The 20,187-nt window shown below is 53.3% G+C and overlaps 1 protein-coding gene across 1 annotated transcript in view; it reads right to left on the bottom strand.

The window, feature by feature from the left end:
- ARRDC1 (arrestin domain containing 1) overlaps nucleotides 1-15,208 on the bottom strand; it is a 38,199-nt gene extending 22,991 nt beyond the window's left edge. The window contains exon 1 of the mRNA XM_075716965.1: nucleotides 15,091-15,208. Within this exon, the coding sequence (XP_075573080.1) occupies nucleotides 15,091-15,208 (118 nt within the window). The remainder of the gene's footprint in view (nucleotides 1-15,090) is intronic.
- Nucleotides 15,209-20,187: the final 4,979 nt, after the last annotated feature.

The raw sequence follows: 20,187 nt of genomic DNA, 5'->3' as shown, positions 1-20,187 counted from the left end.
GAAATCAGCCTCTCCATGAGCACCCCATGGGCAGAGGAAGATACTGGGGTCTTGCCTGGCTATTGCGTCCAGGCTCCTGCCCACAAGTAGGAGGAGGGACATGGGGCAGCTGACAGGCACAATTTGGGCACATGGCGCTGGGGGCAGCTGCAAGCTAAAAACGGCATCGGCGGGACAGGTCTGGCAAACCGGCACCATCAGAGCTGCTGCAACTGGAGCCACCTGAGGTGCAAAGCTTGTCAGCCTGACTGTCAGGAAGCAAAATGCACAGTCTGAGCCTTTCCAAGGAAATCTCTGTGCCAAGCTGCAGATAGAGCAAATAAGAAAAGTTTCTACATCAGAACAGGCCAGTTCCGGTTATTAGAAATCCATTAAAAATGCCTCTGGAATCCAGTGCTACCAGTGGTCCCAGTTACCACGCTCCTGCTCCCTGTTTACTGAGGCTGCTTTGAATAAATACAGGAAAAAAAAAAAGTCCAAAAACTGTAAGGGAAGTGGAAGGGGGAGGCAAAGAGCAGCAAGCAGAGAAGAAATGAATTATGAAGCCATGCAGAAGACAAGAGCCCTTCACCCCTGCAGTCCCCCAGGGCTTCAGGGAAGCAGGCAGCTTTGCATCCAGCCAGACACATCTTCAGCAATGCGCTACAGCACGCGCCAAATGCTGGAAATAAAAGGAGACAGCTCAGCCATATCCATCTCTGCACAAAGTAAAAATAGAGATGCCAGGAGCTGGGTGCGTCTGCCTTCTTCCAAGGTGATTTAAGGAGAGCAGCCGTAGACTTCAAATTACTTTTTCTGGTGACCTAGTGAGATGCTCTCCTCAGGGGAGCTGGCATTGCACCTCGGGCAACAGGAAAGCAGAGGACACTGATCCCCCTCCCCTGCCAGCAGCAGGTTGTACGTGCACATCCCTGCTTCCAAAATCCAGTCATGTCCTGAGCGAGCAGAGAATCACCAGCCACCCTGCACTTAGCAACAGGGCCAGCCCCAGTCCAAAGTGAGCCCCTCTGGCTTCAAGTCCCATCTATGTCGCACACCCACTGCAGCAGGTATGGGCAACAGACAGCGGTGGGGGGCAGGAGATGCCAACAGCTTGCTTGGTTTAGGTTTTCTGAGGTGGGGAGGAGAAGCAGCAAAACGCTACAACAGTCTGGGGTAGTGGCTGTTGCATTTGGCAGCAGCTTATGCAGGACAAATGGACTGCCCCATCATTCCCCTTCCTCCTCAAGGACAGCCAAAGAGTTGGCGACTGAGGTCTGAACTGTCACTTATGAACAGCCCTGGGTTTTTGCCAGCTGAAGCCTACTCGAGTCAGCACATGGGCTCGGCCATGTCTGTTGGACCCGGAGGCTCCGGCCATCCCTGCTGTAGGAAAGGAGGTGCCCGGCCCTGTGAGCAGGATGAGATGGATGGCAAAGGCACCCCATGTGTCTGCACTAACCGCACACAGCGCAAGAGACCTGGGCATGCATTTGTAACAGGCTCAGAGGGTACCCAGGGACTGCAATACCCTTTGGAAGACTTGTGCACACCTGGATGCAGACAACAGGGGAGCAGAGGGGGAGAAAGTGCTGTGGGACGTGAGCGAGTCTGCATCAGATAAGTCTTCATTTCATGGAAACCAGCCATGGGAAGGCAGAGACCCCTTTCCTCATCCCTCTCCATCACAGCTGCAGCAGGCAGCTATCACCATGTTTTAATTAGATTCCCTCAAGTTGCCATCTGTATGCACAGAGCTGCAGGAACCAAGAGCCTCCCATGAGCTGGGAACAAGCCACCTTTCCCCCAAAGCCCCACAAGCCACAGGGGCCAGAAACAGCCCCAGGAGAAGGGGGCGATGGATCACCCTGAGCCCCAGCCAATTGCCAACTGATGGCAGCAGGGAGCTGCTCTTGGCTGTTGCAGCAGCAGCAGAAGGCCACCTCGACACACAGCACCACAGCTGTGGAGTGAAACCTCTGGGTTCAAGAGACAAAGATCACAAGTTCTGGTATGTCCTGAGATCTTCTGGCCCTGTAAAGCCCCTGCCCTGGATCTGCATGAAGAAGATGGGTTTGGGGTTACCCACACTCCCAGCAAAGCAGGACCAGATGGTGCTGGGAAGATGGAAAACCTAGGAGTCAGCAAGACCTGCAGACAGAGCAAGTTACTCTTAACCAGTTTGTAGAGACTGGGTAATTCCTAGAAAAGATCCATGAAAAGTGGACACCAAGAAAGGTGAGATGCCAAAGAGGAGCAGGACAAGGCCTTCGTACTTCTTTACGTAGAAATGCACCAGTACAACCTCAGACACAAAGGGCTTGTCCTCTAAGCAGGAAGGCTGGAAGCTCCTAAGATATGCTACTTCCCTGGCACCCAGCCCTCATGCACGAATATACTGACATGCTGCTAATTAAACCAACAGCTCCTAATTAATTCTCAGCTGTCCCCATCCTTCTGGGTCCATCCTGTCAGTTCTTGAGACACAAATAGTCCTGGGCATTTCATAAGCCAGTGAGGCAAGAGCAGAGCTTACACTGAATGCTGGAGGCAGCGGTGGGTTTGGCACGAGGTTAAGGATTGTCTTTTAGGTTTTTATCTTCTTCCTTCCCAAGAGCCCAGCACAGGGGCAGGACCGGGATTTGGCCTCTAATGTGGAAGGAGAGAAGTTGTTTACAAGAGTAGTTCATGCTTTCCATCTCAACCCAAACCCAAGCTGGTAGCCAGGCCCCAGAAGGTGACTTGTCTGGAGCTGACACATGTCAAGCAGCATCTCCCACACCACCAGCAGCCTCCAGCACACAGAGGACTCGGCTGCTGCTCCCCGTGACCCAGGGGGACTTCCCACCTCCTGCAGCCTGCCAGCCTATCACACAAGTCACACCCAATACAGCTCTTTTCTCTGAGACTGCGGACAGGCTCCCAGCAAAATATTGAGTCGTTGCTACAGTTTGACCTGTCTTTGTCCCTGCCTGCAATGCTCCTGCCACACGCAAGCCCAGCTGGGGCTCAGAACCATCCTGCAGCCCCCTCTGCAGTGGTATGAGCTTTAGCACCATTTAGCCTCCGGAAGCAAGATCTGCTGCTCAGCCATTCCTCCCCCAGGTTGGCACTTGCCCTCTGTGCCCTGCAAGAGACTGACCCAGCCAAATCACTCACAACAGTGGAAGGGACAGTCCCTCCCTTCCTGGCTCTGACCTTTCAGTGAGCTGATTTCCAGGGCAGCAGAGACAGCCCTGCAAGCCCAAGCTCAGCAAAACCCATCCTAAGGGCCAGAAGTGCCTGTTCCCCCCAGCTGTAGCAACAGGGCTGTATTTACCTCCTGTCAGGCTGTGGCAGGAGGGCCCAGCTAGGTCTCCCACACAACCTGCAGGAAGCCCAGACCAACCCAACACAGCCCCATGCTGCAGGAAGGCAGGACCAGCTCCCAAACACAGCCTGTAAAGGCTCCACCTGTAGCAACAAAAGGGGAGTGACAGCTCTGCTACACGGGCAAAGCGACCCAGAGCCATTATTTTGGCTACACATGAGCTAATTTAGCCAGAGTCCAGCCCAGCACGAGGAGGGGCACGTCTGTGCAGGTAGTATTGACATACAGAGGATGTCCTCATTCCAGCAAATGCAGAAGTCTCCAAAGGGAGACTGGGCAGGTGTGTGCCTGTAGAAAAGCAGAGCAGCAAATCTTCTCTGAGTCCTCTCCCAGGCAGGTCAATCCTCTCCCCTCTGCAGGCACTTTCTTCCATCAGGTTGAGAGCAACAGGGAAACCTACACTTTCCAGCTCCTCCCCAAAATCAGGGGTCACCATACATCCTAAGGGAAGAAAGCAAACTCTTGGGCTCCTGTTTAGAACAAAGTCCTGTTCAAACCGAAGGCTTTTGTCCCTTGCAGAGCTGACAGGTTTATTTATAGCATCACAGTATTTTATCAGCACGCCGTCTGCCCTCAGAGGAAGGGGGTCATCTTGAACATCTGGAACAAAATCCCTGGCTGAGCACATTTAACAAACCTATCTTTGCACACATTGGGCTGCGGGTGGAAAACTCACTGGCAAACAAGGCCACACAGGCTGTGGGAGGGGGACAGCCACATGCCACAAAGTTCGTGTGTTGGATCTGCCAGTCTTGCTGTCAGGCAACCGCAGCTCCCTAACAACAGGCATGAAACGCCGCAGCATCAGCATGCGGGGCCCAACGGATGGGCTGCACCCTGTCCAGCTCTCAACCCCAAAACAAACCCTGCCATGCTGCTGCTGCCACAACCACCTCACTGCTCACCAAGCACGCTCCAGAAAGGATTCCCCCAGTATCCCCTTCCTCCAAAACTGCCTCTTGCAAAAAAAGGACAAGTGGTTTTGTTTTGAAGCTTCAGACTGATGTAGGTCCCAGTGCTGTGTCACCCAAACAGCTTCGGAAGAGAGGTGGGGAGGAATGGGGTTACTCTGCCTTGAGAGCCCACAAGGGCAGAGGTGGTTGCACCATAGCAGCCAGGCAGCACAGTCTGTGCATGCAGTCTGGCAGGGGTGTACAGCCGCACAACTATCACTCCCCTCACCATGCCACCTACCCCAGCCTCCCCGCTGGAGGCACCCAAGCCAGGCTGCCAACCAACACACACACACAGGCTTCCTGCAGGAACAGCCCAGGCTGGGCCTGGGACAGGCAATACCCCCTCGATGGTGGCTACAGAGGAAGTGGAGAAGGAGAAAGTTGTACCTCGGACCAGGTTTTGGGAGCCCAAACTCGTGCCCTATCCTAAACAGCTGGCCTGACCCAGCGAACTGCTCCACGCAACGGCTGCTGCCACACACAGGGCAGGGGTCTGCAATGCCAGCCGTCAGGTGCTCGTGGCAAGGAGAGTGACCGAGCACCACCATAGCATGCTGAGGGACCGGCCTCTTCCTCCCAAGCCAGGATGGCAGATGCAGACACCCCTGAGCGCTGGGAACAGCGAGATCAGACAGCAGTACAGGAGGCACTGAGGGAAACTAAGTATTTGGCAGGGAAAGGCAGATCTCACAGCTCACTATGACAATCCCCATGCCACCCACCCACCTCAGCTGCACTGCCAGCATTCACAGCCTCCTCTCCTAATATCCATCTCTCTGAGTATCAGAGGGGAAATGCAAAGAGGCTGCAGAGGAGCAGAAGGCTGGAGGAGACAGTGGCAGCGTTTCATATGGATCTTCAACCGCTCTGGTGTGTGAAGCCAACTTTCAGTCTCAAGAAACTTCCTTTCCAATTCTCTGGACAGAAATTCAGAGAGGGACAGACTGATCTGTTTGGAGACTAGCGTGCCTGCCCTCCTTCTAGAGCTATGCTCAAGACTCGCTTCTGTTCATCCCATCCACAGGAGAGCAGGCTACGCTTTTACAGGATGGAACTGAGCTCCAGGCAGGGCTTGCAGCAAATCTTGTGCTGGCTAAGAGCAGCTCAGCTTGTTACCCAGCAGGTCTTAGCAAATAACACAGCCTCTGTCACCGCCTGTGCTCCCTCTTCCTCATCCTCCTTTCTGCACAGAGCTCACTACGGCCTGGTATAGCCCAGCTCCTCACCTCACCCTTGTCCCACTGCCCAGAGCAGTTACACCCAGCTCTGCAGGGCTGCAGGATGCCTGCGAGCACCAGCACCTCCGAGCAGCAGACGCTGCCAGCTTGGTGCAGAAACAGCTCATATTTAGGATCTCGGTGAGGTCCAGGCAAGGCTTACTTATGATCCTCTGAACAAGGTAGGTCCTAATTTACTGTCATCCTTCTCAGGGGACCTGGGCAACTTAAACTTGCTTTTGCAAGCCTTGGACAACCTCAATTAAAGCAAGCTATGCTCTTCAAAGCAAAACAAGGCTGTACATACATAAGCAGTCAGAGCATCTTCATCTTCAGTGTTTGGCCCCTAGAACAGCCCTATGGGAGGGGAATGCAAGTCCCCGATGCCCAACATGCAGCCAGACAAGTGGAACAGAGCCAGCAGCTCACCCTGGCTCGCAGGAATGCTGACGGATGCCAGGACCTGCCAGCTCTCAGCACTTCAGCCAGCCAGGGACCACAGCCACCCTTCCTCAGGCTGAGCAGCACTGAAACAGAAGAGAGGAACCTCTTTTTTAATAGCTTGCCCAAACTGAAATAGGTTTCCACCCAGCACTTAGCACTACTTTAGGCCAAAGCAGTTAAGATATTCTGGTACACTTGACTTGGCTGTCTAAAAAAGGAAGAACCAGGCAAGAAACCCCACCTCAGTCTACCACACAGCACTGCAGGTCCCAGGAGGCATTTGCTGGGTGCTTTAAGACCAGTCAGGTCCACGCTGTAACAAACTGCCCCTTTAAATTCATTAACAAACTCAATTGTTCTTCCCCAGCAAGTGTGAAGCCAGGCACCTTCTCCATCTCTGGCAGAACAAGATGGCGATTCACCTGACACAAGGAGCAGCCAGGGAAGCTGAGCTCTCTGATGTCCTGAGAACACACACTTCTGCTTGCGACCACTGCCAGCTCCGCTCTGTTCTTCCCACGCCCAGGAGCAGGTTTAACAAGCTCTCCCCCCCAAGACAGCCCCTCTGCCCCCACCACAGGAGCATCACCCCTCTGCGCTGGGTGCAAAAGCCACTGCAGGCAGATAAACAGCTGACTGATCAGGTTTCTCTACTTACCACAAAGAGGTTGATTCACCAGAGCCTACTCCCTTTTCAGGCTCTGTCTAAATAAAGGCTTCAAAGAGTTCTGGAAATTCATGCTTAACAGGCTTACTGTAATGCCAGAGCACAAGGGCTCCTGTGGACCAGACTCTGCTGTGGGACTGAGTCACGCTCATTTTCTTCCGAGACTCTCACATACACTCATCTAAGAGTTAAGGCTAGGCTAAGTCCTGTTGGCTAATGTTCATTTTGGCAAATCCTCACTGCCATCCAAAACATGGCCTAACACAGGTCGCCTGGTCTTCTCAGCAACAGCCAGTGCTGCAGATGCAATGCAAATGCTCAGCAGAGGAGGTGACACTCCTCCATCCCCTCCTGGGGCTCCAGGGATGCTCCTGGGCACGAACTCCCCAGCACTTGCTCCCTCAGAGAGGGGCACTCGCAAAGTCAGCTCAGCACCTAGGCGGCCAGAATAAAGTCTGTTTCAGGCTGGACACCCCCCACCACACGCACCTTATTGCCAAAACCAGGTGTCCTGAGCAAGCCTCTGTCTCCAAGGCACTGAGAAGGACTAAAGCAGCAAGTTCAGGACTGCTCAGCCATCCTGGAAACAACAGTTTTGGCGTGAGGGGTTGAAGCCTGCATACCAGGAGAGAAGAGCACGGGGGACAAGCAACCATGCGTAACTCTGCACTAAGGCTCATCCACCCTGCCACTCTGCTCCAGGTGCTGAACTTGCAAGTCAGCAGCTAGAATTTGCTGAGACACCTCAAAGTGATTTAGCACTGCTGCAGCTCCCAGGCACAAGCCCCGAGCCAGCTCACCTCCTCCTAGCAGGGGAGGTTTCAGCACCTTTTCCTCAAAAGTCTTATTTATAAGCAGTAAAGCAGCCCTGTGCTTAGTGGCTCCTCGTTCTGCCAGGGTACCGGCACAGGCAGGTTCTCTGGTGGGGAGGGAAGAAGGCGCAGCGTGGGACGCTGTGATGGGAGATCCCAGCCCCCTCGCCCTCACCTGCTCCCTGCTGAAGATTTCACACACCACAGCGAGCTGTCGAGCATTGCTTTTGCACGTCTTGGTTGTCAAGAAATCCCCCTCCCCCAGCCCCAGTGTCTTCGGAGAAAGCAGCCAGAATCCACTTCATTCTGCATAAGAGCTGCTCCTATGATTTTCTTTGATGCCATTCAATGCAAGCAGCTGGATTCTCTATTTATAGCAAGACCATCAGTTTGGAAAAACTACTCATGTTCTTGTTATTATCAGAGCATAAGATACATAACAAATCCCCGCTATGCTAGGAGTGCTACAAGTTGGTAAGACAGTCCTCACAGTCAGGATGGACACCTGCAGGGGTCCAAGCAGACAGAAAATGGAGCATTCAGGACCGAGAGCAAAATCCCTGTACCTGACATTCAGTCCCACACTGACACTCCCTGTCAAGAAGGCACCAACTCATACCCGCACATTAAGCTTTCCTCCCTGGAGATGTTGCCTTCCGAGCCAGTTCCATTCAAGTCTTATTGCAGGGAGCATTTGGGATTAAGGTGGGTGCATTTGGGAGGCATGGACAGCAAGCTGCTACAACAGAGTTACCTCTGGCCTGAGCTGCTGGAGCCAGAACAACAGAGAGCAGGGTTCCATCATGTGCTGGTTTTGACTAGGGTAGAGTTAATTTTCTTCACAGTAGCTAGTATGGGGCTATGTTTTGGATTTGTGCTGGAAACAGTGTTGATAATTCAGGGATGTTTTAGTTAATGCTGAGCAGAGCTTACACAGAGTCAAGGCCTCTGCTCCTTGCACCACCCCACCAGTGAGAAGGCTGGGGGTGCACAAGAAGTTGGGAGGGGGCACAGCTGGGACAACTGACCAAAGGGATATCCCATACCATACAACATCATGCTCAGCAAGTAAAGCTGGGGGAAGAAGGAAGGGGGTACATTTGAGTTAAGGCATTTTGTCTTCCCAAGTAACCATTACGCGTGATGGAGCCCTGCTTTCCTGGAGATGGCTGAACACCTGCCTGCTAATGGGAAGTAGTGAATGAATTCCTTGTTTTGCTTTGCTCATGGGTGGGGCTTTTGCTTTACATATTAAACTGTCTTTATCTCAACTCAAAAGTTTTCTCACTTTTACTCTTCTGATTCTCCCCCCCATTCCTGTGGGATGGGGGGGAAAGGGAGGGTGAGTGAGCGGATGTGTGGTGCTTAGTTGCTAGCTGGGTTAAACCACGACACATCAGCAAGAACAAAGGGTTGGAAGTTATAAGCATTAGTGCTCCAGAAATGATTCATGCTTCTTGAAAACAGCCTTTTTGCTACGGATATCTGATAAGCTCCGGTTTTCAACCAAGATTAAGGTGCTCAAAGGTCAGGGTGTTTTTTACACTAGGTCTCTGAATAATTCCAGACTGGCACTAGCTTGCCACCCTCACCTTGTGGAGGGGGTCAAAAGCAGCATCCATCCTTACCTCAGGACACCCCATATCCTCTCCACTGCTATCATCCAGCATCTCAGGGTCCCCATACACCTGCGGGAGTTTGCTGAAGCCATTCAATTTAACCACATGGCATTGCCACCCTTCTGAATGCAGTACCTGATGCTGGACAAAGCAGCACCCAGCCACAGCTAAGCACTTTCTGGTGAAAAGCCTCTGTCCACAAGCTTATTCACAGCAAAACACCCAGCTCATACTTGACACTGGCACCCCAACAGCTAGCTTTAATTGGCCAAAGAGAGTTGGGAGATGTGGAGTTGCTGTTTAAAAGCCATCACAAGGAGGCAGAAGCCTGCACATCTTTGTGGTCTGAAGCCATTTCACCTCCCATTACAGACCCTAAACGTGACCCAGGGACTTGGAGCACAGGCAGGCACAACTGTGCACAAGACAAAAATCCGCTGACTGGCAGCAGCCTGGTCCTTTGCTCAATTTCTCCTCTCCTAAGCACTCTGTGCTTCCACACGAGAGATTTGAAGAGTGACAGATTTTAAGAGCAGCACAAAGAGGTAATTAACTTCCACAGCAATCCCTGTTGCCAGACTTCAGAGGTCACAACAGTAGCCTAAAGGCTGTACATTGGATACCTCGGCATCAGCCCTCAAGAGGCACCAAACAAAACCCAGCCCCTGCTGTGCTTGCCAGGCCATTTCAGGAGCATCAGCCCTAAGCAGGAGGAGGAAAGACTTGCCCCAACGCCCGGCAGAGCACCCTTCTCCATGCTTTTGCACAGGTCAAGTCTGCAGCAGCCTTGCAGCACAACCCAACCACCCCATTACCCTTCTTCTCATGGAAGAGCCCGAGTATCCCCTTCTCCAGATGGCAGAGGATGGTCTGCATGTTCATCCTACTCTTCCTGGCCATGACAGCCTCTAGCAAGACTTCACCAAGTCAAGTGGTAGCTAGGTGGCTTCTACAGACGTACTTCCTCCTCAAGGATGACTTTCAGCAAAAGGTATTCCACAACACACTACGAGCGGAGCATACCCATCCATGCACCCACACCTCCCTTGGCAGAGGGGCTGGCCCAAGCCACTGCCCTCCCTGGCTGCTCCCCCTCGCCCGACCCTTCCTGTGGGGCCATGCTAGGGATGGGGAGCTGCCTCCAGAGGAGAGGGATGTAAACCCATGGACTCCTTCCTTCCAGCCAGGGAGCCTCCCTGCTGCCCACCTGACTCCAGCCCTGAAAGACAAGCTACATCTCTGCCAGCTCTGTGCTGCTCCAGGGAAGGAATAAGCACTCACACCCTGTTTGTCACACTTGGAAGCAAATCAGACAGACAGAACTCCACTCCACTTGTTCTCCCATTTTGTTAAACAAGAGAGGGGAGGCCACAGCATGTCTCCTCACCAAGGAAAGTGGCAGAGTTTTTCAGATGAGGTCAAGTGGTGTGCAGGCGGGGGGAGCAGCGGAGACTGCCACACACTGCAGCGACGAGACACAAAACAATCTCATGATTAGTTATTGACTCCAGAAGAGTTGGAGCTCTAGCAGCAAGCCAGCCAGGAGAGCAAAAATCCCTCTTTTGTTCCACAGCCTCAGACAGACTTGGCCACGCAGCTCCCTGCTGTCTCGCTCCAGACAATGAGAAAAGAAAGTTAATCCACTTCCCCTACAGCAGGAGCCATCCAGCCTGCCGGAGCGATGCTGCAGAACAATCTATGAGCATTCCTGCGCATCAGTGCCAGCCACGCCTTGTCCTGGCACCCACTGCTGCTAGCGGATGCCAGACGGCTCGAGGACACCTCACCAGGCACTGCTGGTATCGCCAGGGACAGTGACAGCTTTGGATCCACTCCTGCCTTCCAAACCCACCAGCCCCTTGCTCAGCTCTGCCCTGCAAGCACCACACTCCCTTGCCACACTGCATCCCAAACGAGAGACCAGCCGTGGGGTCTCTCCCACCCCAGCGATTTATAGGTGATGTATGCTGCCAAGCACAGAACTTTCAAATGCACCGTTACAGAAGACAGACCTCCATCTGAGGATAGAGCAAGCTTCAGACTGCTAACCAGGGACAGAATCCATCCTTTCAACATCACTTTCCTAAGCAGCCCACAGCCTTTCTGCAGGAACAACATTTTCCTCTGTTTCAGAGGTCAAGTGGTGCAGAGGATCAGGGCCAGCACAGTCCTTCAGTGTCACCTCTTTCCCACAGGAAGGGCACAGGCTGCACGCACATCAGAACCACTTTACGTGTTAACCAAACTCAAACTTCTTCCCACTGCCCTCCTAGGGAAACAGAAGTCATCTTTCAGTTTGGACACATGACTTAGGATTCGAATGACCTGCTTTTCAACCCCCTTCTTCACCACCAGCTTCCTCAGTTCTTCATATGAGAAGTAAGAATATCTACTACATTTAGATTAGAGAAGGAAATTATGATTCACAGGCTCTCTGCTCTGCAGAAACGGGATTATGTACCTGGGTACTTCTAGAGCATGAACAGACATAGGTACTTTTGTCTGGAGCTTTGTAGTTCAAGGGCATGATTTTAAAGTCAAGTCATCACTGCATAAACCTGGACAGCTAAATAATAGAGTGGAGAATAGCAAAGTGCTGAAATCTGCTCTGTAAAGCACTTGCAGTTTCTTTACTCTTAGTGACCTGGGAGAGAGGGCTGTTATTTTAACATTACACTTCTGTCCCCGAGAAGCCTCGCTAAATGTCAGGCAGCAGGACCCAAATAATCTGCATGGCCCCTGGAAGCCACCGAGTTGAGAGGAAAGTGCTCCAGCATCCCCCAGCAGCACAAGCCTTTGTTCCAGCATGCTCCTGCCAGCAACCAGGGCTGCCTGCCCTGCTCTGAACGAACTTATTTCCCTCCTCCCTCCCCCCAAATTAACTCCATCTCCAGCTGTCCCAGTGCCAGCTTCCTGTTAAGATTAATTATTCTTTGTACACCCGTGTTTGATGATTTACCCAGCAAGCCAGGCACAATGATTAGGAACTCTGCATTCCCATTAGTGCTCTCCCTCGAGGCTCAGAAGTTTTCAGGAAAGGACCTTCAGCCTCGCACTGCCACGGGGAGAAGTGTGCCTCCCCAGAAGGTCTGGATGGGTCACCAAAGGCCAGTCATCATTTATGACGCTGCCACATGGTCAGCTGAAGAAGATGTGCTGCTGAACAGCCATTAGTGCTAGTCAGCAGAGCTGGCACAGAAGACAGTGTAGGTGGGAGCATTTATGATCCCAAAAGGTGTGTCTCCAGTTACGCTTTCCTATGACCCAAGATTTCTGGCGTGTTTAGCAAGGCAGAACGAGCCTTGTTTGTTTGTATTGTCCACCTTTCAGAAGGTGCAATTTCCAAGAACCATAAAACAAGTTACCGTGTGAAGTAGTCATCTACAGGCTTGTTTGCATTTGTGATCTCCAAAACCACAACACTGAGAAAAGCCACCGCACCAGGCTGGTCCAGCTCAGGAAATGGAAAGCACCAAGCCTCTGTGCTGTGGGTCAGACTGCAATGGGCAAGGACTTCATGTCTTCTCCTGGGAGCTGTTTGTTAGTCTGAAAAGTCATCGCTGGTCACAGAAGGTGTAGCTGTATATACTATACAACACAAACTGATGCCACCCACCTCTCTCCACACCCCAGCAGAAAGCCACAGCATGTCAGAGGTTGTCTGATCCCTCTGCTGCTGAGACCATGGAGCTCAACAGGGTGGACTAGACCCTTTAAGACCTCTTTCCAGCAAGTAGTTGCCTGCTGTCATACCAAGAAGGATGTTTCAGCAGCTACACAAGCCTCCTCCTCTGAGGGTGAGACATTTCCTTCAGCCAGAAGGAAAGAGAGGGTGCCCGTCCAAGAGATCCCCGGCCCCAACACGGAAGGTTTAAACACCAGAGACCATAAGATACAGAGGAGCAGGGAGGACACACAGCAAAGAGTCACCATGCGCTCTGCAAATGTGCGTGTTATATCCCAACATGACTTATTTGGGCAGGTTCAGACAGCAGTTATGGAAAGTTTCCACCCCAGCTGGTGAAGCCAATTTGCAGGAACCTCAGCCCAAAACAGCTGCTCATGTCACCTTTGCATAGAAGCAGAAAGAACAGCCACACACAGCCCACCTCAGATTTTCGCTTGATGCTTCTGCCAGCTCTCCTAGAGCTCTGCTCAGCTGCCCTCTTCCCACAATAAGGAAGCAGAAAGAAGGTCCAGAACAAAGAGACACCTTCCTCCTTCCCCACAACAACCAGCTGCAGCACAGGGGGAAGCAGAGGAGATCTGGTGTAGAGGAGAGCCTAACAGTTCTTCTCCAAGATGGGAGTTGTACAGGTGACGGCAAGGTGTAACCATGGCCAGCCCCCAGACAGCTGGCAGCGTGAGGGGCCAGCACAACCGAGCTCTCCGAGGCCAAACGCTCTCACCTTGCCCAAGAGGCACCTTCAGGAAGAGGGGTGGAAGTCAATGGGATGGGCCGAGGATGGAAGTCAGCCACACTTCGTTAAGAATGTTTTTGCTGGAAGAAGTACGGCTGGGAGTACCCTCCAAAGAGATAAATGCTGGATGTGCAACTATTTTGCTTCAACAGGAGTTAAACAGGCTACAAGTCTGCACTTGTCCTAGATATTTTTTTCCTGAGGAAGCTTCCAAAAAGCTATTGCAGACAACTGGGAGAGGTGCTCGCAAAAGGAAGACATAGGCAAGCACAGGCACCATCATCCAGGCTGATGTCTCTGTTCATGAGACTTTGCATTTTGCATTCTTTGGTCTTTTTTTCCCCAATAATTTGTTATAAAAGAAGCAGCATGCACGTAGGCAAAGCAAGCAAGACAGCCTCAGGGAAAACACCAAATTAGTTTGCACTTCCATGGCACTGAGCACAAAACTAACTTGTAAACATGAATGACTTCTCTAAGGTGGGGGAGCAAGTTCCCAGTTTGGAAGATCTGAACTGAGCAGCTCACCTCCCCCTAGTCCATCCCTGTCCTTCCACCCTGATGGGACTGCACCAGCCACCAACAGGGCCTGGGTCTCACTCAGAGCAACAGCCACCCACGTACCCCTGATACCTCCTGCACCACAAACCCAGCGGAGACCACTGCTGCCTGCCTGCAGCTGCCTGCCCCGCAAGCAGGCACTCTCTCCCCTGCAACACACAGGACCACGTACTCAGCCTGGACGTCTCCCAGACTGGTACTTCCACAACTCAAAACGTTCAAGTTCGTTCAAGATGTTATGAAAGAAACAGTTGCTCGCCACAGACTGGGCTTGCAAACGGGCGGGCACCCCTCCTGCTGGGGCAGGGGCAGCCGCCAGCCGGGACATCACATCCCCTATCTCCTCCCGGCCTCCTCCCATCACCCCGCCATGAAAAACCGTGCATTTCGGCACTCCGTCAGACCCAGGAGCACAAGGGCCCGGTGTTCAGGGGCCGCCGCCACGGCGATGCCGGCAGCTCAGGGAGGCTGCAGGGCTCTGGGAAAGGCTGGACGCGGGGGCCAGGCTCCTCCGGCCACCTCCCGGTGCCACCGCCCTGGGCACCCGCCGGCTTCGGAGGCTCCTGTGAAAAAAACCCATTGCTGGGTTTGGTTTGGGTTTGGGTTTTGGGTTTTTTTTGTTTGGTTGTTGGGTTTTTTTTTTTTTTTTGGGGGGGGGGGTTGGTTTGCTTGGGTTTTTATGGGATAGGAGGAAAAAGTAAGAGAAAGCAGAGGAGGAAATAATTCAGCAGGTTGCTCCCATCAGCCCCGCTGCTCCCCTTCCCGGATCGCCTCATGGCAGGAGGGGAAGAAGCGAGGTGCAAGCCCCGAAGCATCCGGTCCCCAGCGCCGGCGGGGGGCACCCGGCTCCTCCCCGCGCCCCCCCCCCCCCCCGGCAGCAGCCCCACGGCGCCCCCCGGGCGAGGGAGCCCGCTCCCCCCACGGCCCCCGGGGCAGCCGCACCGCCCTTGGGCCCCGCGGGCTGCGGGCACGCTACCGCCGCGGCGGGGAGGCGGGCAGGGGGCAGCCCCAGCCCGGGAGGCGGCGGGCAGGCCGCGGGCTCACCTCGGTACTGCAGCGAGCCCGAGAGGCGCACGGTGACGGTGCCGGCCAGCGGCTCGCCGGGGCCGTAGACGACGCGGCTCTCGCCCAGTCGGATCTCGAACAGCTGCACCTTCCCCATGGCCGCGCCGTCCCGACCGGCCCGGCCCAGCCCGGCCCGCTCCGCCGGCAGCGCTACCTGCCGCGCCGCGCCGCGCCGGCCCGCGACGTCCCTGCCCCGGCGGGCCGGCTCCGCCCCGCCCCGCCTCCTCCCGCCCTGGCCCGGCCGCGCTGCGGGGCCGGGGCGGGCCCTGAGGCAACGCCGAGCGCTGGGGAAGGGCCGCGCTGCGGGGCCGGGGCGGGCCCTGAGGGACGGGGCAGCGTGGGGGGCCGGGCTGTGCTGCGAGGGCCGGGGCCGGGTCGTGAGGGAAGGAAGGAGCCGGGTCGTGGGCTGAGCTGTGAGCCAAGTGGCAGCCTGTGGGTCCCGGCTGTGCCTCGAGGGAAGGAGCCGGCTGCGGGGGCCGGGCTGTGAGGGAAGGGGCAGCTGGTGGGACCGGGCTGTGAGGGAAGGGGCTGGCTGCCCAGCATGGGGCCATCTTGCCTCCTGGTGCCCCCTCTAATCTGATCTCCTCCCTGTAATTCTCCCAGCCCAGCTGTCACCTCTTCCCCCTCCTATTTTTATAACCCAAATCGCTTTAAGTGTCCAGCGAGAGGCAAATACAGGGGTCCCGACGGCTGCCTGGGACCAGGGTTGAGGGGTGCATGACAGCCCCGTGCTCTCCGCAGATCAGCAGGGTGAAGGTGTCTGACCTGGCTGGGACATCCCAGGGAGCTGAGGGGCAAGCAGCCGGCTTCCCTCCATCACACTTGCCATGTTTCCCCTCAGCGCCGCGTGACTGAATAAAAAACATCTGTAAAACCCACACCAAATGCAGCGCTGGGGAAAGGCACCTCCCGGCAAGGCCTGCCGGCCACTGACAAGCAGGCTGCATACACGGGCAGAATGAATAAGTATAAAATCACTGTTTATCTGCAGAGCACACCCAGCCCGTACCCGGCCAGACAGACAGATACTCTGCCGTGGACCTGCAGTGACGCCAGCCTGGACACATAGGGCTGTGGGACCTTCCGTGCCGCCTTACAGTGGGCGTCACCGTGTAAAACCCTTCATAAAGCACCAAAGGAGTTTCTGTATTCCCAGGGCACAGGGCTCCTGCTGGGAAGCTCTTCCAGGCCCTCCCTCCTCCAGCGTTTAAAAGCTACCTTTTATTTTTCCAGCCTGCGTGTAGTCACAGGCAACGTACACCCCTACGGTCTTGTGCCAAGGCTTTCAGCAGCTCATCTCCTCCCGCGGGGCATACCCTGGGATGCATCCATACACCACTCTCCTTGCGCTGCCCTTAGCTTTTGTTTTGCCAGGCTACGCATGCCAATTTTCTCCAGCCTCTTTCATCAGTCTCTGCAGCCCCTGCTTAGCTCTGCAAGCAAAAACAAACAAATTGGGGGGTGGGGGGAAGCACCCTGTGCTACACTACAGCAGATTTTACTGAACCCCACTCCCCCATGGAAAGTGGTCAAAGACTCAAGGCTTTGTGCACTGTTGGGGCCACCCCATCGCCAGGGCAGCACTGGCACCCTCACCGCAGAAGGACACCACGCATGTGACAACTCAGGGTGAAAAAACCTCTTTGCCAAAACCAAGCCCCACGTGCTGCACCACAGCTCTCCTAACACAAAGAGATTTATGCGCCTTGTTTGCAGAAAAGTTAATTTTAAGCACGGCAAAGTTGCTCGCCCAAGGTCACAACGTGAATAAAAGGGATTCCTGCGCCAGGAGCTGAACAAAGGCGCCTGGGCTCTGGCCGCGGCTGTGCACGCTGTGGCACAGCTACAGTACTGCAAGACAGGCGCCGTGTGCTTAGACACAAATACAGGACCCTTCTTGTGACATGGCCGGCAGCAATGCCACGGCATTAATCCATCCCCTGGACTGAAGCACTGCTACACTGTGCTTCGCAGTTTGTAAGACTTAACGAGATAGGTATAATTTAATATATTTGACGCCTGCGGTGCCAGGGCACCTACCATTCCCCATACAGGGCCTGCTGGTGCTGGGTTCAGGAGGGTTTTACTCATTAGAGTCAAACATGTATTTGCATTCCTGCCTCCCTGCTCATCTGCATGTGCCCTGGAGTCACCCCTGTTATCTAATTGCACAGGGAGTCACCAGTACTGAAATTCAGTAAATCAGTTTAAAAAAAAAAGAAAAAGCTAAGGATGGTAAACTGCAAGATTCACTTTCCTGCTATTTTGGACAATTGTTTTGCTTTAAAAAAAAAAAATTGTTTTGAAGGGTTTGTTGTGATGGTGGGAAATCTCACTTCCTCTGGGTTCTGTCTGCTCTCCCTTCCTCCTTTTCCCTTATTAAAAGGGAAATTTAAAAAGAGAAAAGAAAAACAATTGTCAACCCCAGTTTTAAAGGAAAATTTTCCTTTCAGATGTCATCACATTCATCTAACTTCAGGGAACATGAAATTTCTTGACAAAGAACATAGTAGTTATTTAAAAATAATAATAAAAAAAATTTATCAACAAAACACCCCCATGGCACCCGAGCTGTGCTCTGCCCACAGCACAGATGAGCTTCGACCACGGGCCCCGGGAGAACGGCTGTGAGTGCTCTCACAGGTGGGCAAAGCATGCCCACAAAGGGATCAGCTGTGGCTGCAAGTTTTGTACTACCTATATAGGTATTGTTATATATATGCAAAAGGCTTCATGGTTAAGTCATAGGCATTGTGTTATAACTTCATTTGTTCCTCTTTTGGCCTTCCAGATGTTGTCCTGCAGCTGTGCCCAGTGACACAGATGAGGCACAGCCCCACCTGACTGTGCCTCAGTTTCCCCTGTGCTGGACGCAATCATCTCGCCTGGTGGGGCTGAGCTGAGCAAGGGACCTGGGAGTCCTCAGGGAGAGGCACTGCGGAAATGCCCAAGAATACCTGAGCTGTGACTGATACAGGGTTTAATGACGTGAACACTTCTGGATGAGGCAGCAGCACGTTACCCCTGGGGCAATTTGTAGTTTGAAAGGTCATTTCCATGCACTCTGTCACTTCAGGGTACATGGCTGTTGGGGAGACGGGCCAGCCTCTCTGGGGATGCTCCTAGCCTCTCTGTTACAAGGAATTGAGGAGTGTCTCCCTCAGCCTTTAAGTTTTCTCCCTTTTGCTCTTCCAGCCTCTCCCCGTCCTGCTGGGGCAAGCCAGCGAGCAACTGGGTGGGGTCTTCGCTGCTGGCCAGGTCAGCCCACCACACCCAGTAAGGTCAGCCACCGGAGCGGCTGTGGTGGAGGAAGAGACAAAGCAGCAGAGCAGCACAGCCAAGGAAGTTGGTTTCTTAAGCTTCACTTGGACTAAAATACATATGTGAACAGCAAGCCCACAGAGGGCTCACTGCTGTTATACTATGTAGACCACTGATAACTATTTTATATACCTATGTATGTATATAAAATCCATAATACCAATATATTTATATTACACTTGTATTTATTACCTTTCCAAATCACTTCCTTGCTTCACTCAGTACCTCACTGCTTCTCAGCTGATCAGTCAACAGCATTATCTGATACTAACAGCAACAACAATTACTCGTTTGTTTTGGGCTGATACCTTTCACCAGTTCACATGTAGCACTGTTCAGCCACACCTTCCTGCACACCCGCCCTCTCCTCGGCAGGAGGCCACAGCCAAGGTCCCCGATCTCTGTTCTGTGGGTTCACACGCTTGGCTGTGAGCCAGTGAGGCAGCTCTCAGGGAGCTTCCCCAAGGGCACATGGTGGCACTGGAGCTAAGCGTCCCACCTGTGGTGTACGAAGCTCTAAGATCTCAATGCCCTGGGGCTCTGCAGCACAGCAGCTCCTCTCTGCTCGTGGAACTGCATCTCCCCAATACAGCCCATGGCTGCACCAAGCCTCCCAGACGCAAGGGCCACCAGCCCCACTGCAGCCCTGCTGCTGGGGTCAATGAGAAGAGAGCAGTAAGTGATCAGGGGCTCTGTGAGGGGACCAGGTGGTAGCTTTGGGCTCCAACCTATGGATGCTTCATGACCCTGTACCCCAAGACAGCGTCCCAGGCCTCGTTCAAGGAGTGAGGGGGGGAAATCTAAGGGGCTGTAATAGCATAATAGATATCATCTGCTTACCCTCATAGTGTGTGCCTGATTAAAGAACATATTGGCAGAGGCATCTCTACCAGAGAGATGAGACTACCCTTCACGACAGGACAAAAAAAACCCTACCATGCCCCTTGGCAGTTTACTTCCGCTGCTCATCCCTTTTGCTGCTAATGTGCACACCTGCTTTTTAGTCTGACTTTGGCAGGCTTTAGCTTCAGCCGCTGGTTCTTGTTCTGTCTTTCTCTGACATTAGAGAGTCCTTTAGTGCAAAGTAATTTCTCCTTGTGATGGTACTTACACATCAAAATCAAGACACCTCTCAAATTCCTTGATAAACTGAGCAATTTGAGCTCTTCAAGTCCCTCCCTGTAAAGCATTTTCTCCAGCCTTTGTGTTACTGTGCTGGCTTGCGTCTACACAAGCCCACGTACTGGCATTTGTGTGTTGATGGAAGTCTGCGTGCAGGAGCAGCCTCCCACATACAGACACACGCACACACAGGAGTTGATGCATTAGAGTGTATTTATCCCCAAATGCACAGAGGCATGTGCAAGCCCTTTAGCTCACATCACCAGGGACCAGATGAGCATCCATGGGTAACATACAGGGTGCTCCTGACCTGTTCTTCTCCCCCATACATTAACCCTCATCCCTGGGAGAAGAGGGCTGATTCAGGGCCACCCCTCCTAAGCCAGCTCCTCCCTTTTGATCTTCACCCCAAGCCGTGGAGAAAGATAAGGACAGGGAGAGCAAGCCCCCAGCTGAGCTGCTGTGGTCCTGTGACCCAGCTGGCACCCATCCCCTTCACATGGGTGCTATTGCTTTAATTAGTTAATGCCCAGCCAGCACCTGGTGAGCCTCACTAGAAAATCCTTAGAGACAGGCAAGGCATTAATTACTATTATTATAATTCTAATCGCACTGCCTGGATTTCTGATCTCC

The sequence above is a fragment of the Pelecanus crispus genome, chromosome 9, assembly GCF_030463565.1.
Source record: "Pelecanus crispus isolate bPelCri1 chromosome 9, bPelCri1.pri, whole genome shotgun sequence".
NCBI lineage: Eukaryota > Metazoa > Chordata > Aves > Pelecaniformes > Pelecanidae > Pelecanus > Pelecanus crispus.
The sequence above is the reverse complement of the archived record's forward strand: the minus strand, read 5'-3'. Positions and strand labels throughout refer to the sequence as shown.